Source organism: Malaclemys terrapin, chromosome 1, assembly GCF_027887155.1.
Source record: "Malaclemys terrapin pileata isolate rMalTer1 chromosome 1, rMalTer1.hap1, whole genome shotgun sequence".
In the NCBI taxonomy this organism is placed as follows: Eukaryota; Metazoa; Chordata; order Testudines; family Emydidae; genus Malaclemys; species Malaclemys terrapin.
In genome coordinates, this window is record NC_071505.1 from 120,352,866 (window position 1) to 120,376,819 (window position 23,954).

General features: G+C 42.0%; 1 protein-coding gene across 1 annotated transcript in view; it reads left to right on the plus strand.

The window, feature by feature from the left end:
* Positions 1-23,954, plus strand: part of IRAG2 (inositol 1,4,5-triphosphate receptor associated 2) — a 64,529-nt gene that overhangs the window by 24,172 nt on the left and 16,403 nt on the right. The window contains 8 exon segments of the mRNA XM_054036887.1: positions 220-342; positions 10,071-10,234; positions 11,556-11,670; positions 12,040-12,202; positions 14,413-14,474; positions 17,581-17,689; positions 18,921-19,068; positions 19,947-20,028. Of these exon segments, the coding sequence (XP_053892862.1) occupies positions 220-342; positions 10,071-10,234; positions 11,556-11,670; positions 12,040-12,202; positions 14,413-14,474; positions 17,581-17,689; positions 18,921-19,068; positions 19,947-20,028 (966 nt within the window).

Genomic DNA, 23,954 nt, shown 5'->3' on the forward strand with positions numbered 1-23,954 from the left:
ACATATAAATAGCCCATGCTGAGGTGCATAAAGTGGCTCATAATTGAGACCTGAAATGAGGCAGTTTTGGATGACTATATTTGACTCCAATTATTTGGAGGCAGTGCTTCCTGCCAGTTACTTTTATGACGCATCACTTATTGGAGAAATTTCTCTCTAGTACTATTACTAGTCTGATATCCTGCTTAGGTGATGTTGTGTAGCATTAAGTATTTGAAGCATTAATATGTATCTTTTCAGCAAGAGGAAGCCTCTGAAGCAGAGGAACTTGTTGTGACCACTTTGCAATGGGTTGCAGATCCTGAGGTGAATGTAAGGGAGACTTGTAAAAAAAAGCTTGCGGTAAGTAACCCTGCTCTTCAAGCCACATTATTTCTGAAGTGGTGGTGTTGAAGAGCTAAAAAGCTAAGGGAGGGTGTTTGGTGTAGCCTTCAGATGTTGCTTGAGGACAGAACTGATAACAATCCTAGAATCATAGACTTTAAGGTCAGAAGAGACCATTATGATAGTCTAGTCTGACCTCCTGCACAATGCAGGCCACAGAATCTCACCCACCCACTCCTGTATCAAACCCCTAACCTATGTCTGAGCTATTGAAGTCCTCAAATTGTGGTTTAAAGACTTCAAGGTGCAGAGAATCCTCCAGCAAATGACCTGTGACCCAGGCTGCAGAGAGGCAAAAAAAAACCCCAGGGCCTCTGCCAATCTGCCCTGGAGGAAATTCCTTCCTGACCCCAAATATGGCGATGAAGGGCTTTCTAATTAAAGGATGGGCAGATTTTTTTTTTTTTTTTAAACAAATGGAACCCCTCCATTTTATACCCTATTTCTCCTCATTTTGTCCTTTCTTCTTTGGTATATTTGTCTCATTTGCTTGTGCTTATGCATTTACTTGTCTGAACGGAAGGGTAGATTGAGTGGTTTCATGAGGAAAACACTGTTTTCCTCCATACTTGCTGTATAAACCTGAACTCCTTCTACTCCACATACCATACTGACAATTCAGGTGTAATTTAAACATCTCAATTACAGCTGGTTGGAAAATGGGGAAAGAGTTCTTCTGTGGCGGAAAAATTATTCATTAGCCAAAAACCTTTTGACTTAAAACCAAATTTTTGATTTGGGTGAGGCACTGTGGTGACATTTCCAAACTACAGATTACATATCCCATGCAATCATTGTCCGTGGGCTAGGGCTCCTTGGCCACACTACATATCCCATGATGCACTATTCTCCCCTCTTACTTTCCATATTTACCACAGCAACATAGCATCTGATGGTGCTGTATCGTGAGAGGTAGTTGGTCTGGGAACCCAACCTATAGAGAGAAATGGGGCATTTACATACTAAATCAGCATTTCCAAATAAACTTTTTGGGGATATTCAGATTTCCCCTATTTTTTTTAAAGGCAACTTTCTGTAGAAATCAGACACTTTTTTTGGGAGGTGGAGGGGTGTACATGTTGTTGAAAACCCAACTTTGTATCAAAAGGTTGGATGGAAAACTTTAGGTCAGACCTGATCTCAATAGCTCACCCAGGAATAGAGTTGCCTCTGAATTGGGGTCATCACCTGGGAAGACAAACTTCTACATATAGTCTTCTGCTTTGTTTTTGTGGTAGTGGCAGCCTGAGGACAAGACTCACCTTGCCATGCCTGAATTTCCTATGAGTATGTACAGGACTGACTTTCACTTCCTTTCTCTCACCTATTTCCCCCAAACAATGTCTCAAATCTTCATCCCAGTGGGGCCTGAATTCTTGTCTGTTAATTCACTCCTTCATTTTAAGATGCTATTAGCAGCACTGCTCCTCCTGAAGACACATCCATGTTGTAGCAGTTGGAAATTTAGCGCTTGTCTACACTTAGGACACTGCAGCCGCACTGCTGTAGTGCTTCTGTGAGGACTCTACCTATGCCTCTGGGAAAGGTTCTTCTATCGGTGTCAGTACCCAAGAGGTGGTAGCTAGGTTGACAGGAGAATTTTCCCATCGAATCACCACAGTTTATGCTGATGATTAGGTTGGTTTAACTGCATTGTTCTGGGCTGTGAATTTTTCACACCCCTGAGCAATGTAGTTATACCAACCTAATAGCCTAGTATGGACCAGGCCTCGCTTACAGTAGAAAAATTACTCACTGCTGACAACAGGTGTCAAATAGGGTGACCAGATGTCCTGGTTTTATAGGGACAGTCCTGATATTTGGGGTTTTGTCTTGTATAGGCATCAATTACCCCCATCCTGATTTTTTTACATTTGCTGTCTGGTCACTCTAGTGTCAAAGGAGTGAACGGATGCTGGCCAAACTGATCCCTAAAATCCATGGAGTTACAGCACGGATAAGCATGGCATTTTAACATGGCTGAGGTTAAAACCTGCAGCAGTAGGTAACTTTTCTAGTCTAGACCAGGCTTAATAGTTGGGTGTGTCTCCCTTCTGTATCACTACTGCCTGCTTGCTGAAGCATGCCAGTTCTGCAGTGGACATCCTCACACCAGACCTTGAACAACACTTCTGTGCTCCTAGTCCTTCTTGCATTCATGTGAAAGGGGTCCTTTCCAAAGCTAATGCACCCAGAGTGTGCCTGTTCACATCCTCTGGGGAGTTATCAGCGCCATATAGTTGTAACCTTTCTAATCTTAAGTAAAAACTCCTTCAAAAGGACTGCTGAGGCCAAAAGAAGCATGCTAGCCCAGCTCTTAAATGAGTTATCTTCTCCTACTTCACAGACTAAATCACACAAGGTTAAAATAAGCCTAAGGTTAGTACTGCTGTACCTATCTAGCTATGGCCGCTAAGACCTGGCCTACACTAGGAAATGAGGTTGATATAACTCAGGGCCGGCTCCAGGCACCAGCCCAGCAAGCAGGTGCTTGGGGCGGCCAAGGGGAAGGGGTGGCACGTCGGGCTGTTCGGCGGCTATTCGGTGGCGGGTCCCTCTCAGAGGGAAGCACCTGCCGCCAAAGAAGAAAGCGGTGTGGTGGAGCTGCCGCCGGAGTGCCGCTGATCACAATTGCGATCGTGGCTTTCTTCTCTCCACACCCCCCCCCCCCCCCCGGCTGCTTGGGACGGCAAAAACCCTGGAGCCGGTCCTGGTATAACTACACAGCTCAGGAGTGTGAAAAATTCACAGCCCCTGAGAAACAGTTAAACCGACCTAACCCCTGGTGTAGACAGCACTAGGGTCAACAGGAAAATTCTCCCATCAACCTGATTACCACCTACCAGGGAGGTGAAGAACCTCTCCTGTCAGGGTAGGTAGTATTCGCTGAAGTGCTACAGCAGTGCAGCATTTTAAGTGTAGGCAAGACCTAAGTTTTACAACGCTACTTCTGGAGACAGGTGCATTGGGTTATCTAGGCTCCTTACTTACATTTAGTTTGTTAATGGAGGGTTCAAAGGAAAAAATATCTGAGGATGACTGGACTTCAGAGGTGTGTAATTTAGAGAGGAAACCAGTTTTTCTCTTTCCCCTTCCCCCATATTGACCATACACTCTGGACAGAATAACACAGACTTTGGAAACTGTACCCTTGAGACCTATGAGTGGCTGAGTATGTCTAGAACTGGCGGAAGTGTGTGGGCGGGGTGGTGGTGATTTGTTGTTTTTGTTTTTTTCATCCAAAATTAGCTTTTCATTAAACAAATCATCATGGAAAAATTTCACTTATGAAATTTTCTGGGGTTTTCAACAAAAAGAAAAACCCTTGTTCTTACGGAGAACCATTTTTTTTTGTTCGTTTTTAGGTTTGGTTTATCAATTTTTGGGGGGGAAATTTAAATGAAAATGAGACTACTTTTTTCAATTTCCAACAAAACTATTGTTTGTTTGTTTGTTCTTTTTTGACCAACTCTAATAATGATCTTGCCATCCTCCTTCTCTTAGCTAAGCTAAGCATGTTCCACACCTGTCTCAAAACCATTCTTGTTTTAACTCCCACTAACGCTGCCCATCTGTTCTGTGACATCTATATTTAAAAAAAAAAAGGGGGGGGGGGATGTGGGCGATCAGGGCTGGTCACTTCCCCTTGACTTGCACAGGAGATTTACCCAAACTAAGAACTGGTCAGATCTCTGCTATGATCCAGCATTTAACAAAGAGCGTGTGAAATGATGCTTTCCACGCAAGTGACTACGTACATTTTTAGATGCATGTCAAACTCTAAAGTAGACAGCATGTGGTCAGGTTTATAGATCATATTATTTCTTCTGAATACAAGACATCCTAGAAATATGACACAATCATTTAATTCTTTTGTTTGGTCCTTAAATTGAAGCTATTGCAATATAGAAACAGAGTTTTACTCAAGAGCTGCTTCAGAAAGGAACAAACATACTGAATTGTGGTTACCTCTTTCACAATAGCTGTTGCAAGTCATTATTCAAAGAACAAGGATTAAGTTAGCTGTATTACTAACTACTTTAATCCTGTGCCCCTTTCTCTTGAAATCTAAAAAAACAAAGAAAAAATCGGGTCACTTTTCAGACAGGCTTTATTTGCTAGATACATGTTTCTGCCTGACGCATTAATTTTTTATCATTTTGTTAGAGTACATGTTCATAACTGCAATTCCTATTAACACTAATGGAGTTATATGAGTGATCTTCTCTTCAGTATACTTATGAAACACCTAGTATTTGTCTAAATTCCTTTTAGGGCTGTCCAGAGCTAGATAACTATGCACAGCTCTCCTCCCAATACAGTTCCCCCTTATTAATTTACAGGAGTAGTTTCCTGGCCTGAGTTTCTTTGAAACAAAACTATTGCTGTTTTCTGGATATTGGGGACAAGGGACTTGTTACAGAAGATTTTAAAATGGCACTAGGTATGCTGCTGTCATGCTTCTGTAGCCTCCACTGTGCTCCAGCTAATTCCTTACCTTGCTTTAGCACCTCATTATTGAAGACATTCTGCATCAGCCTGTCTCTTCAGGAAGAGAAAGCAGGGGTACCACTTTATATATTTTGTCTTCCTAGGTCCTGTTCAGGAATCTTTTCTTCTCGTACCTCTGAAGAACATCTGTAAATTCCTCTTCTAAACCCTTCTATCAAAGAAGGAACAGAGTGGTGAATTAGGAATAGGCTGCTACTTCTGTTTAGGATACCAGATGCAGGCTACTAAAACTTCTCTTGAGCTCCCTAAGTACTCAACTGATCAGAGAAGTTTGCACTCTAAAGGTGACAGATGCCATGTTTACTTCAAAGTAAAATGTCCTAGATCTTGAAGGACAGGAGTGACTTGTGAACATCTAGTCTAGCCTTCTGCATAGCAAAAGCCATAGGATTTAATTCAATAATTCCTGCAACATTTTTCTCTGTACAGAAAGGGACCAATATAGAGTCCAATAACTTGTGGTTGAACTAGATCATATCAAGTAGCAAGACATCTGATCTACTTAAAGACCCAAAGTGATGGAGAATTTACCACATCCCTTAGTAAGCTGTTCAGTGGCTTATTGTCCTTGCTGTTTAAAAAATTGCATCTTACTTCAAATTTTAATATATTTTTAAATAACTTCAGCTTCTGCCATTGGTTCTGAATTGCCTTTGATATTAAAGAGTTCTAATCTAGCAGATCTCTCCCTTGTCTATGTACTAATAGACCAGGGTTTGTTTTCAACTTGTTAATGTCCATCACTGCTCTTAGCTTTATTTAAGTATTGTATGTTTTAAAACTGTTGCAAGAATGCCAACATGAAAGACAGCCGTTATAGCCTCAAATTATAACCTATAGTAGTAACATGCAAAAAAAAAAAAAAAAAATCTATATCTATCATGTGCATCCTATCTGCACTTACCCAAATTACCCGAGAAGAAGGGGTGGGAGGGAGATGGAGTTAGCATACTGGACTTTGGCAGACCAAGCTAGGGAGTTTAGTTCAAACTTCTTGGAAAATAGGCACACACATCTCTCCCCTCACCCCAGTTCAAATGGGAGCTAAGAGGGTGCACCTTGTCAGCGCCACTGATTGACATCTCAGAAGAGCAGTGGTCTCAACCAATCATCTCAAACCATCTAGGTTAGAATTCACGCTATAAATTCTACCCCAGAAACTAACAGGCAGCCTGTACAGATCTCAGAGCACATGTTACGTCCTCTTAAAACATTTCCACTATATCCATTGTTATCAATGAACAATTGGTGAAACAGGAAGATAGCCTAAAAGGAACAACCGTAGACACTCGTTAGTAGCACCATATCCGTGCCCTTTTGCTATGTTGCTCCTAAGCAGCTATTGCTGTTTTGGGAGTGTCGTCTGACCAAAGGCAGCCTGCTTCTTCTGATACGTCAAACAGCTACAGTAGGTGCTAACAATCTGGAATTGTAACAACTTGAAGTATGTTTATTATTGCTGCTACACTATTACATTAGTATAGGTACTGCATATTTTACACCTGGGTTCTGTTCTGCGTTCGTAGCCTACTACTATACTGTATCAAGAAAGTGGTACTGAGTGATTATAAAAGTATCTAGTTTTTATTTTTATGTTAAGAAAAAAATCAAACTTCAACCATGACAACAAACACAACCTCTTGCTCTTATTTGTGAACCCTTTTTGTACTCCCATTTAACGGTAATTCTTTGTATGCACTGTAAATTGCCCTGGATAAGAGCATCTGCTAAGCAAATAATAATGTAATTACCTAAATTAAAATAGTATTCCACATCAGTGTATTCTATTTATAGAGTATCAACTTCTAAATTAATTAGAAATGGATAAATTCACTCATTGTGGATGAAAAACTCTGTTAATTTGCTCTGCTTCTTCTCAGTTACCATGTCCCAAGAGACCTGTAGACCCTGTCACCAAGTCCCTCTAGCTGTGAAAAGTGCTGAGTTTGTTCAAACCTTGAATAGCTCAGAGTTTGTCAGAGGAGCTTCATCAAAATCATCCTCACTCTCCCGATTTTCCTCTTAATTATGAAATGTTTCATCAACACAAGCTCACTTCTCTGGCCTTGCTGCAGCGCTCCGTAATTGCTCATGGGTTAGCTCTCTGAATATGAGCAAATCCGCAGCTGCTACCATGTCCTCCTTTTCCAGGCTTGCTTGAAGTGGAGCATCATTCAGGGGGTCGTCAAACTGTTCAATATCACAACAAATTTGCCTTTCCTGAAACCACTGGAAATTGTTGGCTTTACATCTTGCCAGGCCTTGGCAACAAGAAAGATGAACACAATCTAGTGAAAAGAAGAACAGGAATACTTGTGGCACCTTAGAGACTAACAAATTTATTAGAGCATAAGCTTTCGTGGACTACAGCCCACTTCTTCGGATGCATATAGAATGGAACATATATATAGAATGGAACATATGTTCCATTCTATATATATGTTCCATTCTATATGCATCCGAAGAAGTGGGCTGTAGTCCACGAAAGCTTATGCTCTAATAAATTTGTTAGTCTCTAAGGTGCCACAAGTATTCCTGTTCTTCTTTTTGCGGATACAGACTAACACGGCTGCTACTCTGAAACAATCTAGTGAATGTAGAGTTTTCAGGACTGTCTGAACATCTGTGGGGTTCGCATCAAGAGCAACAAGGATCTGGTTTGCAATTTTTAATTGGTAATGTCCCTTTAGGTTGCATCAAAGATGTAGCACTAGGAGGTAAGAATTCAAGGTGAATGTTAGTGAGAGCCACTCACTGGATAACTGCTCCGCACACACCCCAAGACGAGGCCCATCTTAAGGCTATGCAAGCGAAGCCGGCGATCACACTTTTTTAGCCAGTTGATGAAAACTCCCCTGTCACCCAGGCATTCACTGAACCGACGTAATTGAGGAGAAGTTAACTGAAATTCTGTGGAAAGCATCTGGGTTGGCTTGACTTCCCAATCATGAATATCAGTCATTTGTCACTCTGATCCAGGTTGGCACAGACAAGCACAGTCCTTTGAAGCTTTCCCTCCTTCTAGTTTTCCATTTTTTTTTCTACATGTCCTCTGTCCCAGAGCCCTTTCAGATAAAGTCCTGTTTAGTGAGCATTGCAGATGTCAGCCATTCTCCCTTTTTTGGAAGCAACATTGAAGTGTTTCTTCCATCTGGTAAACCAATTGTCACTTGCCTTAAAATCATTCAATCCAAGTGAAGAGACAAGACGAAGGGCTTTTCCCTTGATTGCAAGTCCAGCAAGCAATGCTCCCTACACCTTCTCCTTGAACCATATAAAGAGAGCCTAGTTGACATCTGGGGCTTTTCCTTCATGCCCATGTTTACAGCAGTTATTCGACTGTCCCTCTTTGTATTTAGCCAAAGCTTATCTTTCTACTTCCACATTCTGCATACAATCGATCTGTGTAGCTCTCATTTGACTGCAACTTGGTTTTGAGTAGTCCCAAGAGTTTGACAGTCTGGAATAATCTGTATTTTTTTTTTTCCCTTTCAGTGAGAGGGATTTTTGGGATTTTTCTGGGTGGTTTTTTTGTTTGCCACCCAAAAGTGATGCAAGTAAGTGGGGGATATGACATTTCAAATGTTGCTCTTATTCGGCGGCTAGGTTGCAGTTACCGAGTGGACAATTCACGGTAGGGAAAATGTTCCCAGGGGAAATGTTGCTCATAAGTGATGTTTGCAGCAATACCTTGTAAGAGCAGCCAAGTGCCTACTGTGTCATTTTGGAAGGAATATGGTCGTCCTTCTGCATCTGGTAAGAGCCAAGAGTTGTTGTTCTTAGTGGTTTTCAGATCTTGCAATGGGACCCAAGTAGTCTGATAGTCCTACTAGAGAAACTGGACAACGCTTACTGCCATATAAGAAGTATGCCCCTCTTTTTCTTCTTTATAAGCTCGTCTCTCTCCATTAGCCAGGCTCTGTCCTTGAACCAAGAACGAAAAGGTGAATGTTTTGGTTTTAATGGTACCACCTCCCTGACTATAGCAGTCTATTGCCAGGGCTGGTGTCTAAATTATTTAAGGAGTTCTCGTCAGGAACTTGCTTGCTTTCTGAAAGATCAGACATTTCTTTGAGAGTAAATAGCATGAGCAATAACTTTCTGATTTTTGTATAATTTTCAAGTACCATGAGAAATTTCAGCAGTTAGGCTCGTCATTGTATAGAACTGATTCTACTCTGTAAAAGTTACATTAACATAGGAAGCCTCATCCTCAGCTTAGCAGAAGTGGAATTGTAAGCCAAGAAACCGTTCCCAAAAAAGTGTTCAGGTAGTGCTCTACTGCAGTCTTACTAATCACATGATAGACACTATACCTGTCCCTCTACAGTGCATGCTCACTGCCATCTGGAGTTCATTCTTGAAAGGTGTTGCCGCCAGCTGAAAGACATTGCTCTGTTGACCAGATAGGTCTCAGACAAAGTAAACAACATTTAACTTGCACATTAGCATGGTTAAATCTGGTACACTTTCGTATAAACTCTACCCTGAAACACTCCAATTGCTGTAACTGAAGTTACTTTCTCCCATGCTACTAAAAGGCATAGTCTTTCACTCTCTCTGCCTGTCGCTTCACCTAATGTGAAGCCACAAATGAAGAATTGTAAAATAACATATAATGCCATGCTCTGAACCTTCTGGAAAGCTTCTATGTGTTGGTGATTATTAGGGCTGGTCTAAAAGAGTAAATGTCTTCCACAATTTTTAAAGGAAACACTTATTACCATTTTTTTTCCATTTGCGCTGATTTTTTTTTTTATTTATTTAAAGTCTGGAGCCAATTTTTATTTCAAAAGTCATTATTTTCAATGGAAGATTTTGAAGGAGATGTTTTTTCTGCAAAAATATTTACTTCCTTTGGAAAAAAAATAGATGAAAAGCCACTTTTCAAACAGCTGTACTGGTTACGCTGTTATGATGCCATGTCCTTATCTGTCTTTCCCCTTCAAAAAACTGAGGGGGGTTAAACTCAATGTTGCATGAAGTCCATCCTTCTTGTTTACTTACTGCTGACAGTCTAGTATATGGACATTTACTAGACTACTAAGGGATGGCCGATAGGGAGAGGCTGTCTCTGCTGACCAGAGATCCTGTACACTTCTAAGTGCCATGTTCAGTAAACCTTATGCTACACTCTTATAACCATGTGGCATTTTTAACTTTAAAATGAATAGGACCTCAAGCAAGTGCTAGAAGAGAAGATAAATCACTGGATTAAAAAGCTCCATCTCTTAGAAGAACACAGAGAATCCCTGGATAAAGAGTATGTTAGAATGGCAGGAAATCTGAGGAGAATAAGAACAGAGCAGCTTCACGTCAGGAAAGAGCTCTCTTCCAGGTACCTCTAATTCTCTCCCGCTCCCCCTGCCCCATGTAAATGACACATGGAACTCGGAACTAGACTTCTTGAAATTGAAAACTAATCGCATGCTCCTCTGAGCAGATCTGTTTAAAGGGGTTTATCCTACATGGCGTTATCCTCTGCATACCCAGTAAGAATGCATCATTGTAGAGACTCTGCTAAAACACCAGGCAGACCACAGACTAAACAGTTGAAAAGCTGCATGTTCTGCAGGTGCAACCACTAAATAAGCAGAACTGTTGGCTGTGTATGAAGTTGATGGCATGCCCATGTTTGACAGACCAACATCGTTACTTATTGGAAATGGTCTGCTATACCAGACCAAACCATTTCTAGCTCAGGGCAGAACACTGCCTTGATTTACTAGTGGTCAGGGAAAATTTGGACTCTAAGTAGATTTTCTTATAGAAATGGGTAAATGTAGGCTAGGAAAGAACATTCCTATCCTCATTTTATTTGTTTGCTGGGGCTGAGCAAGCATAGTATTCTCCTGGCCTGATCTATTCTATATCTTTCTGAATCTCCCGCCATTGGTGTAGTGCTAGTGTAGGCCAGCTGCTGGTGGAGTGCCCAGCTCAGGACCCTCTGATTAAAAATGGGGGTGGCTGGCCATGCTACCAGTGGAGCTGTAACAGTGGGAAGATGTTCAGAACAGGGTCAGTTTGGATACAGCCCCATTGTTTTGCAATGCAAAAGAAGCCTATTAAGGGTCACTGAACAGCCACTTTCTATCGCAGGGATTCGTGTGGTGCTGACTTTCCATTGGTAGTTGTCGCTTGGTGCTTTAAAGGGTGCTTCAGTGAGACTAAGTGACTAACAAATCAAAGCTGCATAACTGGGGTGATCATTAACCCTGCCTGCAGGGTCATCTTCTGACATTCTTACTAATGCTCTTGTCTTTGGATCCTCTTACCACTTTTCCCTAAAATAGCCAAATGGACTGTCTATGATAAGTTTGTTTAAAATGCCTTTTAAAACTTTTTGGTACTGGTGCAGTAAACTCCTACTCCTTTTCCACATTGGAATTCATCTAGACACTACTTGCATAGCATTTGCACAGTTTTGGGTGGCTAGGAAACTACTGAAAACCTACACTACTTCTGTACTCATCTGGCAGATCAAACAGCCTTGGATGGGTTAATCCCTAAACCCTTTGTTCGTTTAACTTCCCAGACACAATGTTAAAGCTTTTTAATAGCATGTGGTCTCTCTCTTAGTGACTGGGTATCACACTTCCCAGGCATATTTTTCTGAACTGTCAGGGACTGCTTGTGTCCTGCACTCTTGCCCCCTGCAGACAATACGAGTTAGAAGCTGCCAAACAGTTGCAAGATGAAGCTGTCAGTCGGGCAGATGTTCTTGGCTTGCAGCTCCAAGAAGCTACCAAACGGTTGGAGGACTCCAGCAAACAGGTAGGGCAGTGACTTGGTGTTCTGCACACCAGAAAGCTATGCTTGATACGCCTCTGCTAGCAAATAGGAAACTATGCTTTGTTGGAATGAACAGCCACACTGCAAAACTGTGACTTGCAGAGGAAGTAAAAGCAGAGGAGGTGGCGTCAACAGCTTGCTGATGAAAGAGGCAACTTTGCATATTTGTGGTGGCTTAAAAAAAACAAAACTCAGAAATAGCTCCCATACACAGTCCACCCAAATGTAAAAATGCAGAAGTTCAATAGGGGCTTATCACTTCCTGAGAGAACAGATGCATTTCGGTTTCATTTGCATGAACAGCAAAGACCTTTTTGTGTCAGTCAGGGCTGTGAACTTTTCTGTGCTCAGGTTAAGGATCGAGATGGGGCACTTCATTCTGCCTGGAAAGAAGTCAGATCTTTGCGAAGTGTGTTAGAGGAAGCCATTTCTGAGCGGAGAACCCTTCAGGCTATGAATACGGCTTTAATGAGCTCTTGCCAGACACTTCAGGAAAAAGATAAAGAGCAGAAAAGTAAGTACTTCTGTAGTATTCACTTATAGCACTGGCAAGTGTTCTGCTGCCCTTAGATTAATGGAAGAATCAAATGAGGTCACACTAGATGGTGACCTTTGTGTTACTTTACTCTGTGGAAGTTCTGTTTCTTTCAAGAATGCTCCAGTCATTCCTCCTTGTGTGATGATCCAGACACGACTTGAGCTCAGCAAGGTCCAGACCTGTTGGCCTTTCAAAGAGAAACTTCCCACCAAAATTGCAGGGTGCTGCAAGACATGGTGACTCAGTAGGTGGCGCTTTGAGCCCTCTGAGTCAGGACTAAGTGTTAAGGAGCAGTATAGCTGAAGATGCTGTTCTTGTGCCTAAGCAACCACCTTCGTATTGGGAGTGAACCCTCTTGCCCTGCTACTTCAGCTTCCTGTGCTGTAGACTCTGTCCAAGCTGCCCATCCTGCTTTCTGTAGGAGATAGCTCTGCAGTCTGAAACAACTGTTTCACCTAGAGGCTGCCACATTTTTCGTTCCTTTTAAAATCTAAATGAAGCTCTTTCCTAAACTTATGAGACTTCCTACATTTACCTGGTATTCACCCTTCTTAATGGCAATAACCCAGAAAGCTTTGATATGTCAAGTCTGTCTATTCCCGTAGATTCAATGGAGCGCTGGTGACTTGCACCAGCTGAGGCTCTGACTCCAGGTACATGTGATCCATGGGGGGAATGTACTCTAAAGAAAAATCTTGAGGCAGGGAAACATTGTAAATTATTTAGTAGTTTTGAAACCAGAGCACATGCTGGGAAGATTATGCTGAGCTGAGGCAGAGGCATGCTCCTAAGCACTTGGCTGAAACTGGTCCCTTAAGAATATTACGCCCCGGTATTGCAGAAACTTCCCCAAGATGGCTTTACAGGTTGCAGGTATGTTCATTCGTATTCAAGTGAGCGTTTTACCTGAGGAAGCATGTGTGCACGCACACTGCATTTGCACATTCATCCTTTAGTTATGTTAACTGCATGGAAGAGGTGTAGAAATGGAAATTGGTATGTTCGTTTCCTTGGTAGGCTCTGGCAAGAGTGTAAATCCTAAGAACAAAACACACACCAAAAAAACACCCCTGTTTTTAAAATGGGATCTCCCCAGCCAATGTAAATGAAGCCAGTAGAGCTACACTCACTTCCCATTTGAGGAGTCTCCCAAATTTTAAGACAGTCTCTTGTTGAACAGGGAACTCTCTAAAGACAGTTCTTAACAATGGTATGGATATAGAATTGATGATTAAAAACAGTACCACTTCACATGTGGTCAGTCACGGCTGCTTTCTTCCCTAAGGCCACTTCGACACCTCCACTCACATTGCGGCGTAAACTACTCCATAAGTAGTCCTCTGCTAGCAGTGCTACCAATACAGTACTGAAATCAATGGAATTTGCTGAGGAAGGTACTACTTGCTCTGAGAAAGGATGGCAGAATTGACCCTATGTTTAGAGTCTCTGGTACCTTAACATAACATTAATTGCTAGAGCAGCTAGTGCTGATAGAGCTAATATGGCCACTGAGAGATGGATTCTAATCTGTGGAAGAATGAGATGCAATTAACCAAGTTTTCATTGCCAAAGTATTATTGCAACGATGTACAAAGCAAAATACAGTTAATTTCTATGTGTATTGCACTAGTGTTCAGGGCTGCAGGGGGTGAGGCTATTGCACTAGGCGCTGTACAGACAGTGAACAAAAGGACTATCCTTGCTCTTCAGAGCACTTTCTGGCCTCAGTGTGCAATGCTGGAAACTAAAATAAAACCAGCAAAATGCTACGTCATGGGGGGGGGGGGGGGAAGGCGGAGGAATCTCAAATATCATCTGGAATCACAGGTCCAAACCTGGCAGCCTATGACCCCATGTTTAGAGCCGTTATTCAGAGTGCTATTGCATTCTAAAAGCAGAGACACTCTGATACAAAACACATCCCTTTCTGTATTTAAAAAAGGATAAGAAAATTAGAGCAATGCCTAGGACATTTTCAGTGTCTCCCCCGCAGTGGAATATGGTCTCTCGTATGCATCTGTTTTAAAATCATAAGAATACATGAAAATTGCAGGTACAAATAGCTGACGGTGAAAATTTATCTTCATTCATAATGGGCAAAAACAAGGTTAAAAGGAACCATAAGAGCATCTAAAATGGTTCTTTATAATTTAACATGCAGTGATTATGTAAATGTCTCTTCATAGCCACTGTTAACCCACTGAGAGAGAAACTGTTTAAGGGACAACGTTGTGGATTGCTGTGTCAGGTATGAAATCCATTATCTCACCTGGTGGTGGAGGAGAGCATTTCATGGCACAGAGGACACCAGGGTGAATGTCCATCTACAATTTGTCTGAAGTCCAATCTGAGGGCCATTTTTGTAACAACTGAGCTACTTTTTTTCCCCTAGAGTTTAATTTGTGTAAACGTACTGGCTGAAGCGAACTGTGCAGGCTGATTAGCATGTATCCCTCAGATTCCCCTCAAGTGGCCTGGGTCAGACATTGTCCCTGCATGGTTCAGTACGGAGCATGTTGTTCGGCACTCCTGGTCAACAACTGGTGGTGGTCATGTGCTTAAATGTTACCTTCATATCTTCCCTGTTTAAAATCTGAGTTTGTTTGATTGCCACGCACTAAACAATGTGCATCTTCGCTGTTCTGAAGGCCATTTTAAAAAACAGGAGGGGATGCAGGCAAATGGGAGCACTGAATGTGTGGCTGGTAAAAGGAAGAGGATAATAGGAAAGGGATTATATTGCAGCTGCAACACTTCATCTTTACAATTTCCATTCAACTTAGTCTGAGGGAAATTTAATAACGTGCCTTCATTTGTGGCAACTCTGTGGCAGCTGGGCAGCAAAAACATCAGTGTTCCCTATTGCCATTGCGGGAAGGTAAATGCACTACTTTATGTAACAAAGCTGGGCAAGGACAAGTTTTTCTGTTTTGTAGGGAAATCCTGAGTTCAAAATCCCTTCCATCAGTTCTGGAACTGAAAAAAACCTTTCTAATTTTCCTGCAAAATAGAATCCCTTAAATTGAGTCAATTTGAAACTTTCCATTTCGACTTTCACTTAACATTTTAATAAAAAAATCAAAATATTTCATTATGAAAATGTTGCAATGGAACTTTTTAACATTATGAAAATGCTTCATGTTCATTTTTTTTGTAAACAGAAATTGGTCAAAATCAATACATCCAGGAGACTCTTTCAACAAATAGGCATTTTCCAATGGAAAAGCATTTTCCATTGGAAAATTCCCAACCAGCCCTATTACTATAACCTTATTTATTCAGGTATTAAAGATCAGGCTTTATTTTGACAAAGTTGTGTTCCCTCCAAAGACTTAGAGTAAAGCATTTATCTTTTTTTAAGGCCCCAATTCTACAAACACATCCACATGTGCATAAGCTTACGCACATAGGTAACTGAGTCAAGTTAGAGACAGGTTTCAGAGTAGCAGCCGTGTTAGTCTGTATCCTCAGAAAGAACAGGAGTACTTGTGGCACCTTAGAGACTAACAAATTTATTACAGCATAAGCTTTCGTGGACTACAGCCCACTTCTTCGGACGCATATAGAGTGGAATAAATATTGAGAAGATATATATATATATATACATACAGAGAGCATAAACAGGTGGGAGTTGTCTTACCAACTCTGAGAGGCCAATTAAGTAAGAGAAAAGAAAAAAAAAACCCTTTTTGAAGTGATAATCAAGATAGCCCAGTACAGACAGTTTGATAAGAAGTGTGAGAATACTTACAAGGGGAGATAGATTCAATGTTTGTAATGGCTCAGCCATTCCCAGTCCTTATTCAATCCTGAGTTGATGATATGCAAACTAGATACAATCAACTCTCTCTGCAAAGTTTTTTTTGTTTTGTTTTGAAGCATGGGGGGCTGGTTTGGTTTGTTGCAAAGTTAAACTTTTTTGGTATGCATCTTCCATTGACTGTCCTTCAGCTTCTGTAAAACACATGTGGCAAACGACGGTCTTCTGTTGCTTAGGGTTACCATATTTTGTGCCTCCAAAAGGAGGACACTCCACGGGCCCCGGCCCTGCCCCCAGCCCCGCCCATGCCCCCCGCCCCAACTCCGCCCCTTCCCCAAAGTCTCCGCCCCCTCCCCTGCTTCCCGCGAACATTTGATTCGCGGGAAGCCTGAAGCAGGTAAGGGGGGTGTGGGGGGAGGAGGCGCGGCCCAGGCTGGCTCCCCCGGCGTTTCCAGCCTGGGTCGGCTCGGGCCCTGGGGTGCCAGCCCCGGGCCCGGCCCCCGGCTGACCACCCCCGGCCCGCCCAGCACTGCCGGTCCCTGGCGGCCCAGCGCACCCCCCGGCCGCCCAGCACCGCCGGCCCCGGGCCAGCCCCCGGCCCAGTGGCGCCAGATTTTCCCGGACATGTTCGGCTTTTTGGGATTTCCCCCCGGACGGGGATTTGAGTCCCAAAAAGCCGGACATGTCCGGGAAAATCCAGACGTATGGTAACCCTACTGTTGCTTTTTTGAAAAGTTACTGTTCTAAGACATAGGTGACCCTTCTCTGAAGGACTAGAAGCTGAAAACTCAGCTGAAACTCAAACTAGAGTTCTTGAAGCTAGAAGACCTAAATTCATCATTAAAATACAGACACTTCCTTGGTTTGAGAACCATGTTAAAATAACACCTTTTCCCCCACATATCGATGAATGGCTACTGCTGCATAAATCCTTTCCAATATGCATTATTTAATTGGTTTTCAGCAGTAAAAGGCCTCATTTGAACAACGGTTAGCATATACAATTGAGGGGGAACTAGGACACAGGTGGTAAGTCTCCTTCCCACACCACCCCATGGGGACTGGGTCTGTTGGTGGGAGGGGAAGGGGAACTGCAGAGGGGAGCCTGTAGGAGCCGTTGGAGAAGCTGCCAAAGCAGATCCATTCAGTCAATTTTCTACAGTCTTCACTGGACTTTCTCTGCCCTTTGACTGGTTGCTTTTTGCTCTCACCCTCTCTTCAGCTCAGCTTCATTCCACACCTGCCGCTGTCACCCTCTTCTGCCTTGTCCTGCTCACCTCCTGCTACAGTGTCCCTTCCTTTTACTTCACCTTCTAATTAGCTTATTCCTTCCTAACTAAACCCACTACTCAAAAAACATGGCACTAACATGTCTGCCACCATCACGTTGTCCACGCTGCTTGTGTATTGTACCCCTTCCCCCACCCCATGTGGGGCTTGTCGATTGCACTGTAAACTCTTCAGGGTAGGGATTGTCTAGCATTCTGTGTGTACAGTGCCTAGCACAATGGGAACGTTCTTGGCTGGTAGTAGGTGCTACAGTAAGTAACATGACGAACAATAACCTGCCATATGCTTTCCCTTCTCCAATTAGCACCTTTGCCCCTTCAAAAGATTTGGGGGCCAAGAAGCAGGTCAGGGCACTGGATTTCCCAAGACACCCTCTTTGAGATACTCATGCTGGTATTCTACACCTCTGCTAGGTAAGATCTGCTGGCTACTCTTTTATGGTTTTTTGACACCTTTTGTACCCTGATCTTTTGAAGTGCAGAGATAGTTGGTGGATGAACTAAAATTATTGTCTAATGTAACATGGTGCTAAATCTAAAATAGCAAAGGATTAAAAGATGAACAATAATGGAAATCATTCTATCAAGCACAGGTATTCTTTGCTATAAGTATCTGTTGCCTGTGCCTCAGTATAAATCTGTCTTGACTCACTATGGTGAAAATTTGCTATTGGCTTTAATTGGTATAAACAATGCCCACAAATGACCTGCGATGCCTTTGCCTGGCTGGATCTAAAGAATAGCTGTGTTCATGAGCCATCTCACAGACCACTGGAAATGGCAACTGAAGAGCTTTTCTTGTGCAAAACAAATGGCTGTACCATCCGTCTCCAGCACTAATGAGGAGGCGGTTTAGCTTACGTTGTATATGACAAGCATCAAAAACTGAGCTTTTAACATCCCAATTTGGCCTGCTTCATTTATCCCAAGCTTTAGCTTGTAGCTGAGAGTCCAGGCCATGTCCTGGCATAGATGTGGGTCAGTGAGCTTCCATCTAGCCAATCGGTCACCTTCCCATAATGCCACTGTATGCTGATTCTGCAAAGATGTCATTTTATGCAGTGTCTGCAATTCCTCCCTTTGCCTACTGGTCCCTGTTGTCTGGGAGCCCAGGGTTGCTCTAACCAAGGTTTTATTTCCACTGCAATGTACAATGTTACTTTCTACAGTAAGTGCTGCTGCCTTGCCTCCCACACATTACCATCCTCCCATCTCCCCATGACACCACTGCTTCAGTTCAAAATGCCATATACAATTGTCAAATCTGAAAGCTGTGTGAGGTAGAGACTGGCTGCTAGCGTTGCAGTGTGGCAAATGGACACCACTGCTCAAATGCAAGTGTGTCAATGGTCACTGGCCTACCCTGGACTGCTGGTCATGCTCCCCTTAAAAATGGATTCTGCCAAGTTTTATGTCCATCCACCTGTAGTCTGCTTATATTTCTCTACAGCTCCCTGAACCTTTACTAATAACATATGAAAGTAGCAAGCGAATGAAACAGGGCAAATGTACAATCAGGTTTATTGTCTCTGAGGTGTGGATATATCTGTTGATAGAAAAGGACCAAATCTACCCAGCTGACTGACTAGTAACTTTTTATGTTGACACCCTGCTCATTATTTCAAGTCTGCATCTTTGTTAACAGATGCTCTGGCCTTGGAAATCCTACAGCTGAATCCAAGAGTGTACACAAGCAGTGATCTCACATGTGTAACAACCAGAGCTCGCTCTATGTTTGAAAGGGAGGATCTGAAAAATGGGTCTACTTTGGACGTGACACTGGAGGGACACAAGTAAGAGGGCAAAACAATGTATGGGCTGGGGTCGGGGGAAAGGGAGACTGGACAAGTAGTGTTACCACAGACTCTTGAGGGGAGCTGAAGACCGCCACTCTCTAGCTGTTCTAGTATAGTTTCTGTTATTGTTAACCTTCAAGAATCTGGTCTTGTTTAATACTACAGCATCACTGCAAGGGTATGAGACTATATTCTGAATTAGTGAGCAAATAATGGTAGCACTGGTTATAATGGTATCTATATGTCCCTTATCACTGTAGAACCAGAGTGCCTCACGTTCATTAATAAGAGTTATTCTTACAATGCCCCTATGAGCCATGGAGGTAATATTCCCATTCTACAGATGGGGGACCTGAGGCATAGGATAGACTAAGTCACACAGGAAGCCTGTGGCTGAACTTGGAACTGAAAATCAGGTCCTTGAGCTCCAGGCTAATGTGTCATCCACTAGACCGCCCTTCCTAACTGTGATTAGAAATTGATAATTTACAGGGTCCTCAAAGCACCAGAGATGCTTTTGTAGCCATTGTGGTATAAAATTTTCTTCCTCTTAAGGCTATATCTGATTTTTCCCTTTTTGGAAACTGATTTTTAAAAAATGTGATGTGGCTGTTGCTGAGGAAGCAGAACTTTGCATTGCAAACAAGTGACTGCAAGTCTCAGCAACTCTCGTGACTCCTCTGTTACTATCTGTCAATGTCATTTTCATTAGACTTGTTTTGCTTAATGATGTATCTGTCATGGTTGGGGAATAGCCCCAATCTTCACGAAGACATGGTGGCGAACTTCAACTCTTGTTTCTGTGTAAAATTAATTTAAGGAAAACATCCAAATGTGATCTTGTTGCAATATGCAAATAAAATTTGTGCTGCCAGGTGGAAGATACGCTCTGTTGGTAACCAGACTGATGCAGATTTTGTTGCCTTCTCTACTACAATGGACTCTCTATTTACTGAGGTTAGTGCTGTCTTTAATTTCAGCAGTCTTGCCTTTGAATTTGGTAGCCCTTTACTTGCAATAGTGCACTGACTTTTTAAAATAGAATCGAGGGGTCAGACTTTCAAGGTGGGTAAATCGGCATTGCTCCATTGGTAAATCAGTGGACTTCTGCTGACTTACCTTTCTTTATGCAGGCTATTGGGAGACATACCAACTGAGACTATCTCTTTTAATAACTGTGATTGGAATAAAACATTCCAGAAATGTACTTGACCTGTGATGTTCAAATCCAGATCAAAGTTTAGGAGTATATAAATCCTATACTCTAACTCAGAGTACTCTTTATTCAATGTACAAATCTTAAAATGAGTGTTCCTTTTTTAGTAACAAGGGACTCCTCTATTGGTAAAGCATGAATGATATCCGTTCCCAACATGTTTGGGGGACGAGGGGGGGAGAGATGAAACAAAAAACCAATGAGGCATCTTTACTTTTTAATAATCCCATCTGATTGTCTTTCTGTATACTTCCTTCTGTGAAAACTATTACGTTATGACTATGCTCTTCCAAAAATCCATTTTTGCTTAAGAAAAACAAGGTGATCGATACTTTACCCAATATAGTGTAGTTCAGATTTGCATCTAGATTTCAATGGGATAGTGTGTCTGTCCACTCAGTGCTTAAGGTGAGGAAAAAGACCAAATAAATGGTCCTCAGTCCCACAAAGTGACCAGTTACGACAGGCAGATGAACATTAGAGTAAATCCTTGGTTCTCGCCTTGATTGCTGGTCACCAACGTTACTTTCTGTTCTAGTCAGCACCGTACACTTTCTAATTGTGATGTTAATTGGAAATGTGCCTGAGCTTTGTCAATGGGATCAGGATTTCAAATCCCGGACTTCAGCGACATTTGCATCTGGCCTGTCAGACTAATACAATGGCACTTTTTTCCGTACTGCTGCATCAAATGAAAGTGCAACCTAATTTAGACTAATAGTGAAATCATTTTCTGCTACAAATGAGTTAGTAACCTCAGACCTGCCCACTGTGAAGTGGCCCAGCCATCTGCAATAGTCATTATCCACCCTTGGTGGAGAAAAAAAGGAGAAAATGAGACAGCTACTCAATCACTCTTTCCACATTAGTGATCTTGGGGTTGAGAGATGTTGGTTGACTGGTGTGGGGGCTAGGTGAGGAAGCCTTCTCTTGCACTGCTATTGCCCATATTGTACTTCTGCTTTGGCTAGCTAGAGGGCCTTGTTCCACACAGCACTTGTGACCAGCACTGTTGTGTACATTTAAAGCAACATAACACACTCCATATTTGTATAGTTCTGTAATTCCAGTTTATACCCCAAATTACACTTTTTGGCTCTAGGTAGGGTTCCTCTGCATTTCTGTTGGAATCCCTTTTGTGTAGTATTCATAATCCTTCTTTCTTCCCTGGGACAAGATTCCAGGTCTGAACTGAAGGAAAGGCAAATGGGCAGTATCCCATATCTGGTCTAAAAACTATGACGTAGAACAAAATTTGAATGTCCATATTTAATAGGAAGAGTGTCTCTAGCGTTTTATCAGACTGTGGTTACCTGCAGGTGTGTTGCTTTTAGTGAGTCCTTCAGAATGTAAGTAACTCCATACTTGTATTACTGTGTGTGTGTGTGTGTGTGTGTGTGTGTGTGTGTGTGTGTTGCGAAAACCTGGTCAGAGTAGGGATTTGAGGCTGCTCTAAATCTCTAGCTCTTGTGTGAGTCAAACTAATCTTTCTATGCTGGGGGCTTAGAACTAACCACTTGCTTTCCGACACATCACCAAGGAAATGTATATTGATTCCTTTGGGATTCTGTAAGCTTTTATGCAAGGAGTACTTCACCAGAAGACTGCTACAACACAGATAGTGTCTGGAGGACAGTGAAACAGCAAACACACTCTCCATTACAAGAAGTAGGCCTAGATGATAGAGAAATATTGATATTCTAAGGAGATCATGTGTTTTTCACACTTGTAAACAGAGCTGGTTTGGGCTCGATTGCAAATCATTACCTTGCTTCACTAGAATGACTGATATATTGCATATAGCAGGTAGTAACTGTGCCCTGAATTTCTGTAAAATCATGATTTTGTTAAACCTATTAAAGGCAGGTATCTCTGGCGTACACTGATAGGTGTGATCGTAAAGCCACAGTGTGGCTTTTTTTTAAATTCTACCTCTGCAATCCAGAAGTTTCAACAGTTCTTAACACTTTAAAGTCTTTGGAAAAGAACTAGGTGTGGATGAAAAGTATAGAACGGCTTTCAGTTCTCCTTTGGCTTGTAACAAAGTCACTGAAAGCTTGAATTTATTCCAGCATTATATGTGGGGGTGTCTCTTGCTTTGGTCAATCCCTCTTGATTTCGAGGTAGTACTACATTTATAAGCTCCCTTGAGTCTTTTTGTTTCCATTCCAGTACACTGCTCCCTCCCCTAGAGAAAAATAAAACACTGTAGCTTCCTTAAGCCCAAGAGAGAATTCAAATAAGAGTATAAATAGCAGAGATTTGCATGAGGAAACATCCAGATGACCGAGCTGAACTCTAGTCACTGATCCTTAAACTAATGTGGGGAGAAAGGAAACTGAACAACATACACAGCATTGCTGTCCAGTGGGGCGCTTTATTATTTATTTATTTTTAAAGTTGCTCAGTTTTTGCTTGCCCAACTAAAAACATCTTGAAAGGGGTCTCACATTTTTCAGAAACAGCTGAGCTTACATACTCTTAAAAATCAGGCCCCATGCAGGCGTAAGGTTGGGGACCTAAGCATCAAGGGGTCCATAATCACTTGTCCCTTCAGTACACTGTTGGCTGTATGGCATGTTTCTATGATAAAAGCATATGGAGGCTTTTTCTGTAGAAAGAAAGTTCATAAATAAAGATTTTCTTCTCACTTCACTTCTAGATCCCACTCTTACAAAATTAAACAGGTTCAGAAATGTAAAATTTGAGGAGGTTACCAATACTGCACGTCTCTCTGAGAAACTCCAGCCAACTCCTATCTCTGTGCTTTGATTACTTTCCTTTCCTACGCTCCCTCCCTTTTGTTTTTTAATATCTGCTCAGGTTCTTAGTCAGCATGTCCTCCATGGATGGGCTCATTAAATTTCTCCTTCATCTTCGTTATTTCTATGCTATAGTAACAGGATTTTTTCTATATTGTACAGGAGTGGAATTCTCCCCTTGAATAAGTGGGCTGGTCTCCCATTCACTTCGGGGGAGTTAAATTTTTTTTCCCTCAGAAGCCTATGTTCCAAACATCTTTTGTACATGATAGATCCTCTTCATATCTATCTCCTTGCTGGTACAGGATAATAAAGGAACACAAAAGCTATTTACTTGCTATTACTTAACTAGTCTCCAAGACACTCTTACCATTTTAATTTTAAGAGCTTCTGTCCCCCACAAACTGTGATAACCACTCTGTACAAGACAGCCTGTTGTATATGTACTATTATAAAATGAATCTGGGGGGAAAGAATAATGTTAACCAGAGTGACGTGGAAATCCAATACAATAGCATTACTAGTCTTTGTCATGTGCACATTAAAGCAAATGCACTCCCTAGACACACTGAGAGGAGTGGCCACAAAAACCATGCAAACCTCCTCCTACAATTCCAAATTAACTACTGATAACTGGGATTCAAAACCAAAATCTTAGAACTATACTAATGTAACTCCAAGTGTATTTGCTTTGTGGTGGTGGTCCAAGGAATTGACAATGGTAATAAAATGTAAAATACACACTGGATTCAAAGTTCAAGCTTTTTAAAAGGCAGTTTATGTATCAGCGATGTGCTACAGATTTGGGGCCAGACTTGTCTGTTATTCAGGTGCAACAAATTGAACTGAGAAAAGAATTTGGCCCTTAATGGTGAAACAAAGTTATTATGATCATTAAGCTAGTA